At 38.0% G+C, this 18,184-nt stretch overlaps 1 protein-coding gene across 1 annotated transcript in view; it reads right to left on the bottom strand.

The window, feature by feature from the left end:
- Positions 1 to 18,184, bottom strand: part of SPTLC3 (serine palmitoyltransferase long chain base subunit 3) — a 293,881-nt gene that overhangs the window by 44,911 nt on the left and 230,786 nt on the right. Inside the window, exons 24-26 of the mRNA XM_064647552.1 lie at positions 11,885 to 12,076; positions 10,165 to 10,319; positions 9,181 to 9,329 (exon numbers count right to left, since the gene is read on the bottom strand). Of these exons, the coding sequence (XP_064503622.1) occupies positions 9,181 to 9,329; positions 10,165 to 10,319; positions 11,885 to 12,076 (496 nt within the window). The remainder of the gene's footprint in view (positions 1 to 9,180; positions 9,330 to 10,164; positions 10,320 to 11,884; positions 12,077 to 18,184) is intronic.

Below are 18,184 nucleotides of genomic sequence, written 5' to 3'. Positions count from 1 at the left end.
GAAAAACCTTTACATGGCCAGTAAAGAACATATTTTGCACAGAGCCCGCCTGGGTTCTGCTAGACCTGAGCTAACTGGCAGAGCTTTGAGAATGTCTCTGCACTCCTTGTACCACACTGACTGTACATGGAGCTGGGCTGTCTCTGTGCTCTGAGAAGTTAGGCAATGTGACACAGAAAATCTGGCTCTGCAGAGCCTCCAGCAGATGTGAGGTGACCCTGCATGAAGCTCTTTGAGGATGGCTAATTTCTGAATTTGTAGATTCCAAGATACGCTTGGATACATGTTGGCTCTGCACACAGCCACCATTTAGTAGCCAAGCTTCATGAAATACAAAACTACAGAGTGCTTCAAAGCTGAGCTGCTCACTGGAAATGTGGGTGAGAATCTATGTCTTAACTTGTAAGCCCGGCCCAGGTCTCAGAGTGTACTTCTATGGCTAGTTCTATATTTTCTGCAAATATGCCCCATCTAGTCTTCAACCTGACTACAGCACTAAGAGTTCCAGCATGACCATCTGCCTCAGTGTTCCCTGCAGATGTTATTTTGTCACTTGAGGGATATCAGCACCCAAAAAGTTGATGAAGTCTGAAACGGAAACTTGAAGCAAACCACACTGTGGTCACAGCTGGAATTAGAAGGAGGATTGTGAAAGCACGAGAGACAAGCAGTGTGTGCTTTGCAAGGGAGGCATTTTAAGGCATGACAAAATTGTCCCTGACTTTTCCAGGGATAAATCTGACGCTACTGGGGTGGAGTTAAATTGCTTTTTGGGGTTGCATCATATGTTTTCTGTTTTTTCCAAACAAGAAAAGCCTGACTCAATACAGATTGTTCTGTTAAAGCATCTATTAGATGACCCACAAAAGAACAGCACATTTTGGACCTATTTTTATTGATTTTGTGATTATGAAACATTCTGAAAGTGACCAATCCCTACTTATTATTTACTAATCCCAAGACTGAATAGAGATGATATTGTACATTGGTATTGCCTACAAATCCTGGCATAAAAACTGGAATCAGTTTGCAAAACAAAAACCTGAATGACACAGGTTTGCAAAATGAGCCCTGGTTTTGAATTACCTTAATTGTCATGGCTATAGTGTAGGTGGGAGATGAGATGCTGCAGAAGCAAAACAATACACACCAGTACTGACACTGGGAAGTCCATGACAGCTGTATACACTGAGCAGAGTTGATAAAGCATGTCAGCTTGCATTTTGCCAGGTTTAAAGTAAATGGGCTATTTATTTAATAAATTAGGCATTTATTTAATCATTAATTTAATCTCCAGTATAGGTCAGTCCTTGGACACTGTAAATGGCATCAATTATATCACTTCTCTCCACTGGAGGAAACAAGGGGGCAGATATGCTCTGCTGGGATGAGGCTTGTTCCACTAGCATTCCCAGCCAGTCACAGCAACCCCTGCAACAAACATAAACAGCACAACCAGACCAGATGCAAATTTGATCCAAAGGAACTGGCACAAGCTGAAACAACTCACCATCAACATCTCAAGCTACATAAGAAAGGCAGTAATTACACTGCTCTTCCTTAAATACAGCCTTAGAGGTGTCAAGTGAGGTTATCATGGCCCTTAAAATGTCTTGTTTTGTGCTAGATTCAAGATCACCATCATGTTCTGATGAATGAAGTGATACACTAGATACATTTTTATTAATACATTGTACACACAGATAGCTTCTACACTTGCCCCATGCACGGACATCAGAAATTTCTCCCATCCTCCACCTGTTCTGATTTTTAGGCCAACTACAGCTTGGTTTGATCCACCAAATGAGGATACAACTAAATAATGTACGCCAACCTTCTGGGAAAGATTTAAGACAAAGAAAAAAGAGAAAGGTACCTGTGTCTTTAGGAGACAAAATGAAATAATTTGAAAGTTTTTCTTCACTGCTGAACAGGTGAATGCACTACGGTACAGCAGGAGTTACTGTGACCCAAGACTGTATAGGCATTAAGATCAAAGATCTTATCAGAAGTGGACTTTCACAATGGTAGCCACCTCCACAGATTCCCACACTTCTCTTCCCAAAGCAAATCCCCTCCTTTTCAAAATCTGATGACCCAGTTCCCTCCATTAACTTGTCACTGCATTCTGGTGACAGGGAACATGAAGCACACTGTGTTCTGACAGGCTTTTGTCATTGGCTTACCCATACTCTTGGGTTCAAAGTCACTGTCAGTCTACTAGACAGATAAAGCTTGAAAATGCACTTCCCATGGTCCACAGTCATTATTTAGCTTTGACACTTTCAGCCTGGACAAGGTGTTTTGTGCCACTGGTTAGTCTGCCCAATACAGTCTTTCAGGTTCTTATGCACTAGTGACACGGACTGGTTAAACTGCCAACAGGATCCTGTAATAGAATTTTATGTTTGGAATTCTGAGACCCAAAGAAGACAGGAAAATCCCTGCTTGCCTCAAGTTAAAACAAAAGCTGGAGGAGTAAACTGATATAAGCAACAAGTCACTGAAAGAAAAAGGAACAGCTGGGAATCCTGTGCATCCCTGATGTGACTCACCCAGGTGAATAAGAGCCATTATGCTATGAAAATGAAGGTTTGTCAGAGGCACCCTTAGGAGGGTGGGGAACAGAACAAAACACCTGAACTTCCTTGTCACAGTTGAAACTTAAGGTCACAAACTCACCCTGCTAGAACATTTGTCAGAGACGAAAAAATAGTACCACTGAAACGCATACATGCTTTTACAAAAGCAAGGCTGGATGAGCTATTTATAGAAGGATGAAGAAACAGAAGATGTAGAAATGGTATTATTTCTTTACACCATGCTTCCAGAGTGAATGATGCAAATGGTATCAACTGTCCTACAGAGCCCACTACCAGAGCAAAGCCTAAACTTGTAGAACGAGACATTGGCAAGAGAGAGAGAATGATACTGTAGTGTTATGTAGTTGCCTCATTTAACACTGCATGTGCATAAAACAGCCCCAAAATAGGTAGCTTTTGAGGAATCATTTGATAGAAAGGAAATACTCAAGTTTTCTTAGCATTGCTACCAGCTAATAGGGCTTTCATACCATAAAGATGCTGTGGGTGTTATAGATCTAATGATATACCTGTGTAATTTACTGATTCTCAGAAAAAAAAAGTAGATTCATTTTAACAAAACCTTCAGTTTAGCTGAGATCTTTCTGGTTTTGTTTCTTTTTTCATTTTAGAAAAACACAAAGTTAAAACTTACATTTAAATCCAACTTCTTCACGCCAAAGCCTGGATGGCAGTACCTTAAGTATCTAAATATTTGCATAGATAACATCACATATAGGAGATATTTTAGGTTTTAAACAAGTCATACAACCCTTAAGTTATTCTGGACACCTTCAATTCCACCTGCCAGAAGGTGGACTATCCAGAGCTTAATCTTGCTTTGCAAAGCATACTTTTGCAATGGTGAAACACCAGGAACAAACCTGACCCTTTGATCATAAATTGGATAAGTTATTTATGAAAGGGTAGGTGCAAAAGGGAAAATGATGTTAGTAGGAAATGACAAAAGAAAATTCCTCTCATGTTTCCTAATTTATACCATACTCCACCAGAAAGTAGCCAAGGTTATGAAATATATATATACACACACACATATAAATTCTCATTTATGTGGCTGTATTTTTCCTTAATCTCCTACTTGGAAACTGTAAATTATGGGAACATTAGTTTTTTATCTCTTTCTCTTAACTGAAAAATGGACCATTTATTTGTGTTTGTTCAGTATTGAGTTTTAAACAAGCAAGCCCTAACTAAAGCTTTGAAGTGACATAAAAGAAAGAATGAAGAAATATATATTTTTACCTTCTTGAAATGCTCCTGGAAATCTATACTAGGCCTTAAAACCCAACAGAAGAAAGTGAAGGGGTCAGAGCTACTTTTGTAGTTTAAATGTTGGCACAGATTTTCAGATCTGCCTTTTGGAAATCAGATCCCAATCAAACAAAAAACCCCCACCTCTAATGAACAAAAAGCCCCACAACTGAGCACAAGTCAGGTGTTAAAGGGTGATCTCCTAACCATGCCCTCCAGAGTGAATCACCCTGCAAGTGTTCTGTGCAGGCTCCATCTTGTCTTTTGGTCCAAGGCATAATCACAGGAGAAGGATTTCAAAAGGCAGGAATCCTGCTTGGCTGCTTAAGAAGCACTAATGATACGTTTGCTCCAGTTACTCACGTAGATCATCTCCATAAGGAATAATGGGGAGTTAGATAAATAGAGCATTGGAACCACCAGCTGTCCATGTGACAGTCCTGTCACCAGCCTGGTGCTAAGCCTAGGAGTGTTCAGGGCATGGTAATCTGCCTTATCTTAAAAGAAGTGTAACTTTACTGATCATATTATCATCTGCAAGCAGCAACCAGGAGACTAATTTGCTTGTTTGTCAATAATTTTCAGTTATGTTGCTTAAAAAAGGCTGACTGTAAACACAGAATGACAGGACGGGCTCAGACAAAAGGCTTGTGAGTCTGTCTCCAACAGTAGCCAGCTCCCACTCCAGCCATTAAAATACATTGATTTGCATGGGAAAAAAGGACTTCACATTCAAGCTGTCATTCTTTCATTATTTTTCCACTATATAGAGGGAATATATGCTACATCAAATTTATTTAGATTCCTATTTGCCAGCATTTTTTATTAAGCTAAAAAATAACACTTTTGAAAGGCAGATTAAAATACATAAAATGTGGTACAGAGATTTTTTGGGGGTAGTTACAATAAATACCCTAACGTTCCAAACACTCCAGTTACTCAATTAGTTGGTGTCCAGTTACTTACGGAATGAATCATAGAATGGTTTGGGTTGGAAGGGACCTTAAATACCACCTAGTTCCAACCGCCCTGCCATGGGCAAGGACACCTTCCACTAGATCAGGTTGCTCCAAGCCCCATCCAACACAGTCTTGAACACTTCCAGGGATGGGGCAGCCACAGCTTCTCTGGGCAAACTGTGCCAGTGCCTCACCACCCTCATAGTGAACAATTTCTTCCTAAAATATAATCTAAACCTGCCCTCTTTCAGTTTAAAGACATTCCCCCTTATTCTATGACTCCATGCCCTTGTAAAAAGCCCCTCTCCAGCTCTATTGTAGCCACCTTTAGGTACTGGATGGCTACTTAAATCCTTCAACATTTAAGAATTATTGATTCAGACCCAAGGTCTATTTCTGAAAAACAAAACTTCAAGAAACTAATCAGGACATGAAAAATGTAAAATGTACAGTGAACTAGCCAAAGGGGAAAAAATAAAGATTGACCTTTTCTGCACCTACAGGAGAAACTGCTGCTGACAAAAGCTGTTTTAATTTAAATAACACTCATGGTCAATTTGGTCAGATATAGGTGCAGATCTTGCTGTATCCTCCCATGGCATCTCATACAGTTAATGCAGCATCTTCTCCGCTGGCTTTGATAAGTTTAACCTCCCCAGTCTCAGATGTGCTCAGAATACTCTTACCATTCCAGGTGAATGGTCCTATCCTTCCTCCCAGCCTGCCCCTCTGACCCAGAGGACCTTTCTGTGTTCTACATCTCCAGCTGCTCTGAAATTTTCTGAACGGTCTTATTTATGCTTAAATTTTTGCCACCAAGATCCTTCAGGGACTACTGTCATGCCACATACCACACAGAACTGAAAAGTATTTCCCCTCTAAGCAGACCCATCATCACTGGGTTTTGCCTTCTGCCTACCATCTGCAAACAACCACTTTCACACATTCACCCAAGCTACTGCTGGTAGAAGACATGCCCCAGGCTTATGTGCATCTCTTTCTTGTTGATTTAAGTATCTTCCCTTAATACCTTTCTAATCTTAGTGTACTTAGAAACACTGAAAACAGCCAGGTTACTGCTTCATTAGTTCCTTATGTGCTACCTTTGTTGTAAATACTGCCCAGCTTCATAACAATACAACTATGTGTGTGTTCCTAGTTCAAGTCAAATTTGTATGATGATTTGCTAGTCAACAGGTTCACTATTAACAATTGCCCAGCAATGGCTATAGGCATGTAATTAATAATATAAATTCATATTAAACAACTAATTACATTAAATAATGCTAAACAACTAGTACTAAATGTACCATACACACAAAAGAGGTCCCTTTTGCTCGTAATCCTTCATCTGACAGTTGTCTTGTATTGATGTCTGATGTGTTGATTGGGGTAGAACGAAAGCAGGACAGACATATATAGTAGTATCCCAGCTTCTGAATAACTGCAGCTTAAGGACATCCTGAATCAGACAACATTTTGTGTTTTTCTAATTTCTATCAATGATCTCTCCTCTGCATGTGGCCAGTGTCCCTTGGAATGCAAGGGAGTGTAAAGTTCTGGCATCTGCAGCTTCCTTTGCAAAGAGTTCCTCAGGTCTGCCAGCCTCCAGTGTGGAGAGCTGTCTCCTGGATTTGGGTGGAAACCTTCTACCAACTTCATACAACACCCTGTTGATCTGGCAGTGGCAGAAGCAATGAACAGTGAACCCTGACCTCTCTTCATGCCACACATAATTTTGAAGATTTCTATAATTTCTCCCTTCAGGCTCTTTCTGAGGCAGATGACAGGCATTTCTGACAGCTGAGGACAGCAGGCTCAGTAGTTCTTCACCCAGAAGCTGTTTGAGGCCTTTGATGATCCTTTTGGCCCTTCTCTTGCACTTTCCCATTCTGCTAAATATTTTTGATCAGAACTACAGAGAGTACTCAAGACAACAGCAAACAGCAGCTTTATGCAGCATACTAAGGCTGTGGTTGGCTTTCTGTTCACTTCCTAATAATTCCTAGTGTTTGATTTGCTTTCTGACCACTGAACAACAAGGTAATGCTTTCACAGAACTACTACCTATAGCTTCAAGATCTTGCTCCTAAGGGGTAATAGCTAGCTTGGTTTTAAAAAAGGAAAATATTTTTCTTTTCACATTCAAAATCCCACAAAAGCCTCAGAAACATGTCTAAAATGACACTAAGAAATCACTAAGGAAGTGATTTCTTATTACAATTTAAAAAGAGTATGGAATTAAAAATGGAGTGAAAAGCTTTTAATCTTTTTAGGGAGGACAAATCTAGGGATGTCAGCCACTGTTTTTATCAGTTTTAACCATGTTTAAACATCCACGTTAACTTATTCTGAGAGCAAACTACCTGCAACAACATTCTGATATGACAGCATTCACAGCCACTCCACAGCCTGCACAATTGTAAGAGGAGGAGTGTAGGCAGAAGAGCACAAAGGACAGTTTCACCATCACGTATTCTTTCAAACATCACTCAAATCACTTTCATTTGTGTCTTCTTTGTTTTGCCCTCCCTCTGAAATCTTCTGAAAGTAGTGGAATGATCCTTCTCTCAAAGAGAGATGTTGGTAAAACTCAAACATGCCAGCCACTTAAATGCACACAAGCAGAACAGTGCTTTCAAAGTCATGTAGCTTGAAAATATAAATATGTTCAAGTGCTCTCTTGAATTAAGACCCCACAGGCAATTTACAGCCTTGGCTCCTGCAGCTCACTGCATTTTTACTTCAAACCACTTGAGCTCAGCCACACAATAACAACAAAAGTTTTGAAATGTGATCTGCCCAGAAACAAACCCAGTCTGTTCTATTTATCCAGGATGGAGATGACAAATGCTAGTTAATACAGGTAAGACCTTTCTTACAGAGCCTTCCCAACTCACTTGAAAGTATATGTGTACATATATTTAACTCAGAATTTTTCAAATCTGTTTGACTGTGGTGAGAGCAGAGCTGAGGCAGTACAAGAGGGTAAAGGAGGAAGGAAAGAGGGTATCCACGCTATGAGGCTATTTTCCTTAGGTTGTTTATACAGGTCTTGGTGACAGACAGGCTCCAACAAAAGCCAGGGCCAATGAAAGAAAAATCTTTTAATAAGTGATTTTTTTTTTTGAGAACAAGTCAAGGTTACACAAGCCTTCCATTAAAAAAATTCTGCAAAAGCTAAAGAATAAGTAACACCAATCATAATCTTAGATGTACTGAAATGTTCTTAGACAAAATCCAAGAGCAAAAAGACAGAAAGAAAGCTTCCTTCAATACCTTAGATGACTAGAAATGGTGACCACTTTCAAGCATGCAATTCAGGTTAAATAATATATTGCAGTCACCAGATGGGTCACCTACAAAAGGAAAGTAGGGTCAAACTGTCAACCCCCTCTGAGTGGTGTCACTGACATAGTTATTATTGGCAAATCAAAGCATGTTGACAAGATAAGAAGCAGGTGGCAAGGTTCGTGTTATTGTTTCATCTGGAAATGAGACACTAATAGAAACTCAAAATAAATACAGTATTTTTTTTTCATAACATTTCCGGAGGAACAGAGTTTACTTTGAGAGATAAAAACCGAAATTTTTTCAGGTTGCTGGATTAGGATAAAAGGTCTATAAAAGACTTCTCTATTCTGACAAGCCTACCTTTTTTTTTTTTTTTTTTTAATTAACTCCTAAGAAAGATAAAATCTGAAAAGAAACCACCCCTTGCATTTCTATGGCTTGAAATTCTCTCCGAAATGTAAGCTGATTGTACCATTAGGAATGCATGGCTTTGTGTAAAAATATAAAGTTGAAGGTAACACTACATGCAGCCCACAAACTAAAAAAGCGGACAAATCATAAAGGACACATAAAGCAAAAAAGTCAGATAGAGCCTTCCTGAGTTTATTCCTTAAAGGCGCAGTAGAAATTTCTATTTTGAGCCAATAATGTCTCATAAAAAATTTAAATATGCTCTTAGAACATGGGATTAAAAAAAAATTATGTAAAAGATACTTTTCTTTGTCTGAAACATCTGTGTGTGGTAACAGATACAAATCTGTGATGCAACTGATTTGCCCTAGAATAGTTCTTGAAGTCTCTGTGTGGTTTTTACTTCTCTTAAAAAATAAGCCCGTTACTTCCATCATTAAAAATCCCAGGCATTTAGTTTTGCTTTTCCAAAAATCAGTATTATTTTTCCTTTTGAAAAAATATCCTCATGTGATAACAAATAAAACACAGCATCCCTTTTAACTGCGAAACAAGTAATTGCTGATGCGATTCCTTCAAGATATCTGTAAAAAAAAGCATATAATTACAGAAACCTTGGTAAACAAGGTTTACCTGGAGCAAACATCCAGCTGTTTACTCACCCATTTCTTGCCTGGTACTGCAGACTCCCGTCCCATACTTTTCTAACTCTATGGTCACAGTTTTCAAAGCATTAACATCTGTTTCTGCGAAGCCGAGGTAGTTATAAGAACCCATATTGATTACATTCTTGATAGTCCTTCCTGTAAACCTAGAATTAAAGCAAATTGTAAACAACAGTGCAACTTCCCCTCCAAGAACAAGCAAAAAGAAAAAAATCCCAAAATTTTTCCACCAAATTTTGTTCTATTTGGGAATTTATAGTCCTCTAACAACCCAAAGGTTTTTACAGCCTTTCTCTTTTTTCTGGCTAAATACTCTTTCCTGGTCAGAATGTTTTCTAGAAGCCAAGCTGTAGATGGTAATATAGTGGTTACTAGGTGAAAGGCTGCTTTTGTGGATTTAAAGAAATAAACCAACCTAAAACTTCATTTAAGGAACAACTTAGAGACACTAATTTTTCAAGCAAAATGTCAACAGCTTTCACAAAGTCTTCAGTGTTCTCATACAGACAGAGAAATTAAACATGACGAAAATGTTGTGGGAAACACTAAGATACATTCTCACTAAACTGAAAAATAGCCAACCTACACATTGTCTATGCTCTGAATTCCCACAGCTGTTTAATTCAGTTGTGATACACTGAAATCTTCAAGCTGTAATCTGCTTAAAACCCGCTCCCAAAGACTCACTGTGAAAGCAAGAAGCCACATTCACGCAATGCAAGAGATTGTGATTTAAATCCTAACCATGAGATACAAGAAATTTTGATGTAATATTCTGAGTAAAGGTCTCTCGTTAGAAATGAAGCATCAGCAGTTATACTTGTGCTGACACAGCCAAACAAACCCATTTGTGATTAACTTGGAAATCCATACTGCGTTTCCAAACAATTCCAGAGGAAAAGGGTCAGATTGTCAGCAACTTGCAGATGTACCAGGAGTATTCTTTTGAAGCTGAGAGGTGCAGAGTGTAAGATGACTCACCTAAATGTCCAGTTGTAATCATCTGTAACACGTTCCATGAGGTCAAACTGTGGCCCAGGGACACTGCAAATTGGCCGGTTCCAGTTATCCCGTATTCTCATATAGAGGTTTCTGGTGTAAAAGTTCTCAAAATCTTGATAAAGTGGCACAAAATCCTGGTTTGAAAACACGCACAGGGTTATGTTGCTGGGAAAATGTCTGCTTCTGTACCCAAGTCATTCCCATTAACAAGGAAAAAAGGATTCATTAGTAAATAGAGAGCTGTAACAGCCACATATTCCTATGTCACACCCAACTCCAAAAATCAAGTATCTTACTTTAATTCTTTTGAAACACAGTGTTGAATTTTTTAAGTGGTGGAATTTTTTGTTGGTTTTTGTTTGTCTGCTTGTGTTTTTAGATTGGGTTCTTTTTTTTCTATGAGGAGGTGTCAACTGCTTGGTTTTTTTTTAAATGGTCAACAAGTTGGTTTAACTCTCCATTTGTATCTTGAAAGTTGGAAATGGAAAAATTAAAGATTCTTTCACTTGGAGAAACCAACTGCTTCAAATTGAGCATCTTGCTATGTGTGGAGCAGACTGAAAACTAAGATAAACAACTCATTACATTTCAAGAAATGCTGGATACATTAGATAAAAGCTACTCCAGTTTAAGTGATCTGGGCATTGCTGGCCTAGACTAGACATGCAAACAGCCAGTTAATACAACTGGTTTGGCTGACAATTTCTATTTATGGATTTTACTTGGAAATTAAATTTAAAAAATGTAAGGAATCTAAACAAAGTTTTATACGAAACAGGAATATATCCATGTTGGACACTGGATACAATAAATTGATAAAATAACACAGCATATAGTTGACATACATAGGAGAATTAAATGAACATGTAATCCATGCTGAAGGACAAGAAAATTTAACTGGCACAGCTGGAATCAACGAGTGGCCAAACCATGAAGTGAATTGAAAATGATATTCATTAAGCTGTGCATTCAGCTTTGGAAAGATAAATCAGGAAACAATTTCAGAATTTTATTTGTAAGGGGAACAGTAACACTATTCCCATTTTCCCTTCATTTTGCCAGGTGTTACTGTAAATGATGACTCAAACTGCACAGAGAAAGAGGAGCAACCAAAAATTCTAAACAAAGTTGGAAGGCAGTTGAGCTTGCTAAGGTGCAAGTTTCACTTAGAACTATGTGGGATGAAAAAATTTCTAAGTCAGGACTTGCAAGAATTCAGGCTACATTCACTTTGTGCCAGGACATGATTCCCCAGTGCTCTGTGAGCAGCAGTTCAGGAAACATAAGCCAGCAATTACAAAAATCACTGCCTGTGGATGTGAAGGCAGCCAGGTGGGACAAAGGAAGATCGGGGTTTAAGAGATTTGTCAAGATGATACATTTAACAATAAGGCATTCCTGAGTTTTCTTGTTTCGTGGATCAACTTAAGTGCACCTCTGTTTCGCTGAGAATATTTTAACACTCTTGGAACAACATGAACATCTCTCTGGGTAAAAATCATGATTTTACCTATATATACAGGTACATAAGAGTACAGGTGCATATAACTCTACTGCAGTGTGAGTCATTCCCCTCATCCTTATGCAATGCTCTCTGAGATGAAAGGTGTATTCCTTGTTAGTTCGACAGGTTGCTGTAAATCACTCGCAAGCAGGGGAAAACTCAGCTGTGGATACATAACGTCTTTTTCATACATACTTTTTGTTGTTCTCTCTCTTCAGCAATGTTACGCTTTTCTAGTCCCCAGGCTCTCATAAAATCTCGCAGGTAGCCAAATATTGTTCCCACTGCAAAACCCACGACAGTAAAAACTGCAACATACATTGGTGCCTGTTCAAAGTGCTCAATAAATGTCTTTTTGTAGAGAGTTCCGTTTGACACGCCATTCTTCTGAAAATACAGAACAGAAACTTGTGATTAATACATTTCATCTATTCAAAGCTTACACCTTAGACCTGGAGGCAAATCATCTTCTCTAATTAGCAGAGACATTCAGACCTCACACTGTACCAGCTGAAGAGAACCTTTAACACTGCAGTTGCTACTGACCACTACAAATATCTTCCATTTTCTCACCTCTCCACCAATGTCCTCAATTGCAGGTGTCTCCAACACCACTCCCTTGTCTATTTTGAAACACGTGAAACTTATGAAGGATTGGCAATGTATTATTGTGTAATTGGACAATTATTTCAAAGGTGATTAAATGGAAACCACAATACTCTGTCTTGCAAGGCAGAGCAATAAAAAGGGAAGGGCAGAATTAAAAACTCACCTACACTGTTCCTGACTGCTTCTGGAAGTCTTGTGCAACCCATTGCAGCAACTAACCTATATACAACAAAATCCAGCCTAAAATAGGGCAGCTTTACCATGATGTTCCTCAGATCTGAGGAAGTATCCAAAACCGTTATGATCCCAGTTTTCCATTTCTGTTCTGATTTCACAAATGCTTTTAATCCCATTTTCAGTGATATCTCCCTCTTTTAAGGGCACTTAAAAACAAAATAAAGAAGAGTAAAAGAAAACAAAACAAAACAAAAAAAAGAAAAAAAGGAAGAGACACACAGACACCCTTGATTGTTGGAATTAGTGAGCCCAGTGTAAGCAAATTCTAAATATTGACAACAGTGTATGGACAAAATATTTTGCCATGAAAATATTCTAAAATTTTAATTCTCAAATTAAAGAAGTTAAGTTTTCCAGTTGCAATCTTCTCAAACCAACTCATATTCAGTTGGCTCATCAGATTATTCTTTGAAAGAGAGGTAACTCCCTTATTTCTGCAAAAATACAGTTACTGTCTAGTAACATCCAACCTGCCAATTCAAAAATAACAAAACATAATCCAGAAAAAATAGTTCTCCTCTGTTTAACAAAAAAAAAAAAGGAAAAAATCCAAGATAAATATTTTGAGCATATTATTAAGCAAGACTAACACCACATGAAGAAATACCATTAATACATTGCTGCTTGTGGGATGGATGAACTGAAAAAAGTAGATTGTCTAGGTACATAATGTAGAAGCTGAAATAGAATATTCATATTAAAAACAACTGTCAATTCAGTATACTTGTAAGATAGAGTATTATGGATCTTCATATTGCATTAAAATGTCTTCATCTTCAAAGGATTTTGATTTTGGTTTTATGTTGCTGTCCAGTTCTGGATTCATGAAGTTTTTTTGGGAGAGAGAGAAATAAAAAAAAATTAAAAAAAGAAAAAAAATAGAAAAAGAAAGAAAAAGGAAGGAAAAAAGGGGTGTTGGGCACAAGAGAGAATACAAAGGCTTTGGAGGAAACTCAAAAAGGAAAAAAAGTGCTGGTAGGGCTGAACAAAACCACATTTAGACTTTGGAAAGACTTATTGCCATGCAAGAGAGAAGGAATGCAGGGCTGGCTCTCCCCATGTGAGGGTAGACCTTTGAAGCAATGTTACACATGCACTCCTACCTCAAGCTAATTGCTCTTTTAGGGCAACCTATTTACCATGAAGAACATTTTATGAGGATGAGTTAAATACATGGTCAAGTCAAATTTCACAAGAGTCACAACAGCTTTGTGCACACAGCGATCAGATAAAGTAAATATTTCAGGATTAAGGATTAAACTCAGTCATATTACCTTACATCTGCCACGAGCTAAGAGGATATTTATGTCACCTATGGAAATTCAATTGGCATTGTAGCTTGATGTGCTTGATTCAACTGGCATCAAGATGTGATGACACCTGAGCCCAGAGGAGAGAATGATGTTGTTTCTGTTTATCAATTTTATTAAGAAACACTTTATTGCTGTATATCTTATTGGCAAAGGAACAGGGGAGCTCATATCAAACTTGTGCACTGCAACACTCTTCTTCCACAATAAAACTCTCCTGTTGTGGAATTCTTATTTCAGCTGCTGCCATTTTATGCAGTCAGTATGACATACTAAAATATTTAAACTTGCTATCACCTGCTATCCTCAATACAAACATCTAGTAGTAAATGACATCCATGGTAATAAAGTACTAAGAATGCACAGTAGGATGTGATCCACATTCTCCAGTCTATGAATGATGAAAACCAACAGTCTTCAAACAGCCCAAGGTTGGGAGAACAAATTCAAAAAAAACAGTGACATTTTGTCTAAAAACTTAAGCGAGGAAACCAAAGGGTATTTCCTCCATTCTTAGAGTTCTCTTAAAGTAGAGAAAGAGTCTCATATTAGGAATAAGCAAAACAAGTGGATTTGCTGCTTTTAGAAAGTGGCAGTGGGGGTGTTTTTGTGCAGCAATTCAAATCCAAGAATAGGGTAGGGGTGACTGACTGAACATCATAAGGAAGTTCAGCACTTCCAGCCAGCCTAAACGGTCAGAGGGTGAATGGTTAGTTGGCATTTTGTGTTACATTACTGTTGACTTTTTATATGTTATAAAGTTTGAGAAGAAAGAGGTGGATTTGGAGACTGCATTTAAAGCATGTAGACAGTGAAGATTCAGGTGTTGCTGGCACTGAAATAAAATACAGCAGATTTCCTCCAAATGCCTGAAATGATTCAAAGATCTTTAGTTACACTATTACACATCAGGTTCTTTGCTGACCTGTGCTCTTCAAGTATATTGTTATCTATAATAACATCTGCAGTAGACAGTACACTTTCCAGCTCCCATCTTCAACTGTAGCAATTGACTAACCAAGGATTCTGAAAAAAAATATATATACTCTCCCAACTTCCAGCAATTGCTGGCTTTGAGATTTTATAGGTCTGCGATTGTGCTATCATGTGTAATAGTCATCAGGGGATAACTATGAATGTGTTCTTCATTTTTGAACCTACAAATGCTGGGAAAATGAATTACAACTTTTGCTAATTGATTTAATCTGTAGAAAATGTCTTTCCTTTTTTATAATTAAAAAAAAACAAACCTGATAGTGTCAATGACAATTTACTTTGACTGTTGTTATCCCTTCAGCTTTCCTATTCAGCCAATTACACAACTCATAATTTTCTGTACTTAAATAAATTCTGCCTCTCCACTTGTGCCTTCCCAAACTAGAATAATCTTAATCTGTATAATTCTAGTCCAGTCTCCCTGTCCTAGCATGGATTTAAATCCAAAACGAACAAATAAAAATATTGATATTTTAAAAATTTCTCTTCACTCTGCAAAGTTCAATAAAACCTTTCTGAGATGGAGAGGAACTGAATTAAAATTGCATACACACTTGAGGGCACAATATGGATTTATACATCTGCAAATACTGCTTTATCTTCTTTTCTGTTGCTTTTTAAAGACTCTTAACATTCTGTTTGCCTTCTTTCCACAGTTCACAGTTTCACAACATCTCTTATGATTACATATATCCTTTCTCAGTTGCAAAAATACCTTATTTAGAGCACACTGCTATTTGTGCATTCTTAGGACCATTTTTCCCTCCAATTAAGTAATTGTTTTTTATTTAGTGACCTGCAACTTTGTCTACTGCTTTATCAACATTACACACTACCAATGAGAAAGTTCTGTCGTGTTTTTCTTGTTCAGGCCTGGTTTTTTACTAACCTGAAGAATTCTGTATTGTCAACATATTTTGTCACCTATTTCTCCTCATCTATTTTTCCAGACCATTGGTGAAAATAGGAGAGAGCACAGGTCCAGTAAGTGATCCCTGGGGGACTCTGTTCCCTGCATCTCCCAGATCACCTTTTCAAAAATCATTTATTTGTAATCCCCAATTTCTCTGGCAAAAAGGCCAAGTTAAGCAGCAGCCCAGTTACTCAGCAATTTCATGTTTGGCTTCCTTTAAAAATCTTGAGGAAATACCCTTTGCATACCCTAATCCACATTTTATTGGCTTGTTTTAAAAATTCTGCTGGCATCCCATATCAAACCAGTTTCTCAGTAGCCTGTCACCAGTTTCTCAGTAGCCTGCCATAGAGTAAGAATGTTTTCCAAGCAGGGAATCTCTGGGTGCAGCATAAAGAGACCCAAATGCAGGAAGGCTATAGATGAAATTCAATCAAATGGATGTTTTGCCATGGAATTTGACAAATACAGGATTTCATTGACTTCTTGGAAACCAAAAGCACAGTCAGGGTATGCAACTTTGGTGTGCTGAGTCTCTGCTTAACTGGTTTCCCATAAGACACTGCAACAAGAGAATTTCTGGGCAAGATTTTGATGTCAAGGAAGTCAACAGGAGTGATGCCAACGCAGCAAAGTCAGCTTGAAGTGCAGCACCTCTTAGATTCCCATGTTCTGTAGCTACCTAAAGTATTTTGAAACTCTCTCATAATAAAGAACTCTTTCCTAAATGCTTTCAATTTTTTAAAATGGAGAAATTAACTCTGACAACAAATCTAACAGTGCTATTGGAATGGTCACCAGTATAAAATACTGAATATAATGGACATGCAATCTTGATTGAAATAGCTTGCTCTAACAATAATGTAAGATCATCTTGAAGTCTATTAAGCAATATCATTTTAAGAAATAGTTACAAAATATATTTACACTGGCAAAGAATAATAATAGGATAGCTATGCAATAGCATGAACAATACTTAAATATTTGTTCACGCTACCCTTACAGTTAGGAGATACTTTTTCATTGCATTTAGGTCCTGCAGCCTCTGGAATTGTGCTATTTGGCATGAGCCAGATTTGCATCAAGAGGAGAGTGAAGAATTGAACAGCACAGACATAGTGTACAGTACCAAACCTGTCTGCTGGCCCTGATTAATTTACCAGTAAAGAGGTAATCACTTATGCTGGCACAAGTTATGAGTAAACTCATGTGAATGGAGTTGCATCAAGGAAACTGAGACCAAGAACTTGTGTTTTTATGCAAATCTTTCTGTAGAGACAACAAGCTCTAAAGAAGCCCAGAAATCCCAATCTGCTTTTTGAAACCTCTCCTTAATTAAATATTTTTCAGCTATTATGTCCACTTCCAACATAGCAGCAGTAGGTGCTGACAGGTATCTCCTTGAAATAAAACTACTGGGAGAACAATAAAGTCTTTGTCTTTGAATGTAAGTGCCCTGTGAGGAATAAAATCTGATCCAGAAGCAGAGGAAATTTTATTTTATGCATATTTCTGGATCAGATTTTATCAAGTTGTTGCATGCAACCTATTAAAAAACAATGCAAGCTGACTGATCTACTTAATGCTTCCCAGACAGATATGAAGAGATAAGTGTTGAAAACTGTGAACTAAGTGACAGCTCAATATCTACCAGACTTCAAGATGACAATGAAAATCTTGAGCAAATTAGGACAGTGCATTCCTACAGCAAAAAACTGATGGGAGAACAGACATGACCACTGATGCAACATCTGATTGATTGCAGATGGTTTGGTTCTAAACAGATGCTTCCTCCCCAGCAGTTGAAGAAAAGCATCTGGGGTAGGATCCTAAATGGAGATGATTTTAGATGGCCTAGGACATGTGAGACAGTCACATGGAGAAGAATATAAATATCTACATAAATAATGACATAAATAAATGACAGGATCTTTAGAGGCCTGTAACCTTCTGGAGCAGAAGATGAAGATGGGGTACTACAGGGTTCCATTTCAGCCATGAGAAAGGTATGGTCCAGCTGAATCCCACTAAGGTCTTCCCACTGGACAGTCACAGCTTGAAGTGTCTGGTATGCAATTCTGTGCCATAATTACTGTATTTTCCCCCAAATCACCTAGACATCCATTAGACACTGGAGTATGGCCGTATGTAGTTCCCAGGAGAACAAAAAAAAAAAAGGAAACTGAAATTAGGAAAATCAGAAGTTCCCTGTAATGAATATACTATTAACACAAATGTAGATTACTTCACAAATTTCCTAGCAATGATACCCTTCACTTTAAGCGTGTGGTTTCTTTTCTGGAACAACACATTTCAGATCTTACAGGCTCAAGTTTCTAAACCATAAACCAAAAATGGCTACATGGGGAATTCATAGGTTACTGAGCTATACAGACAAGACTTATATTAAAAATAGTTCTGAAATTTCTA

This window comes from Pseudopipra pipra, chromosome 3, assembly GCF_036250125.1.
Source record: "Pseudopipra pipra isolate bDixPip1 chromosome 3, bDixPip1.hap1, whole genome shotgun sequence".
NCBI classification, from domain to species: domain Eukaryota; kingdom Metazoa; phylum Chordata; class Aves; order Passeriformes; family Pipridae; genus Pseudopipra; species Pseudopipra pipra.
This window is presented reverse-complemented; position numbering and strand designations above follow the sequence as displayed.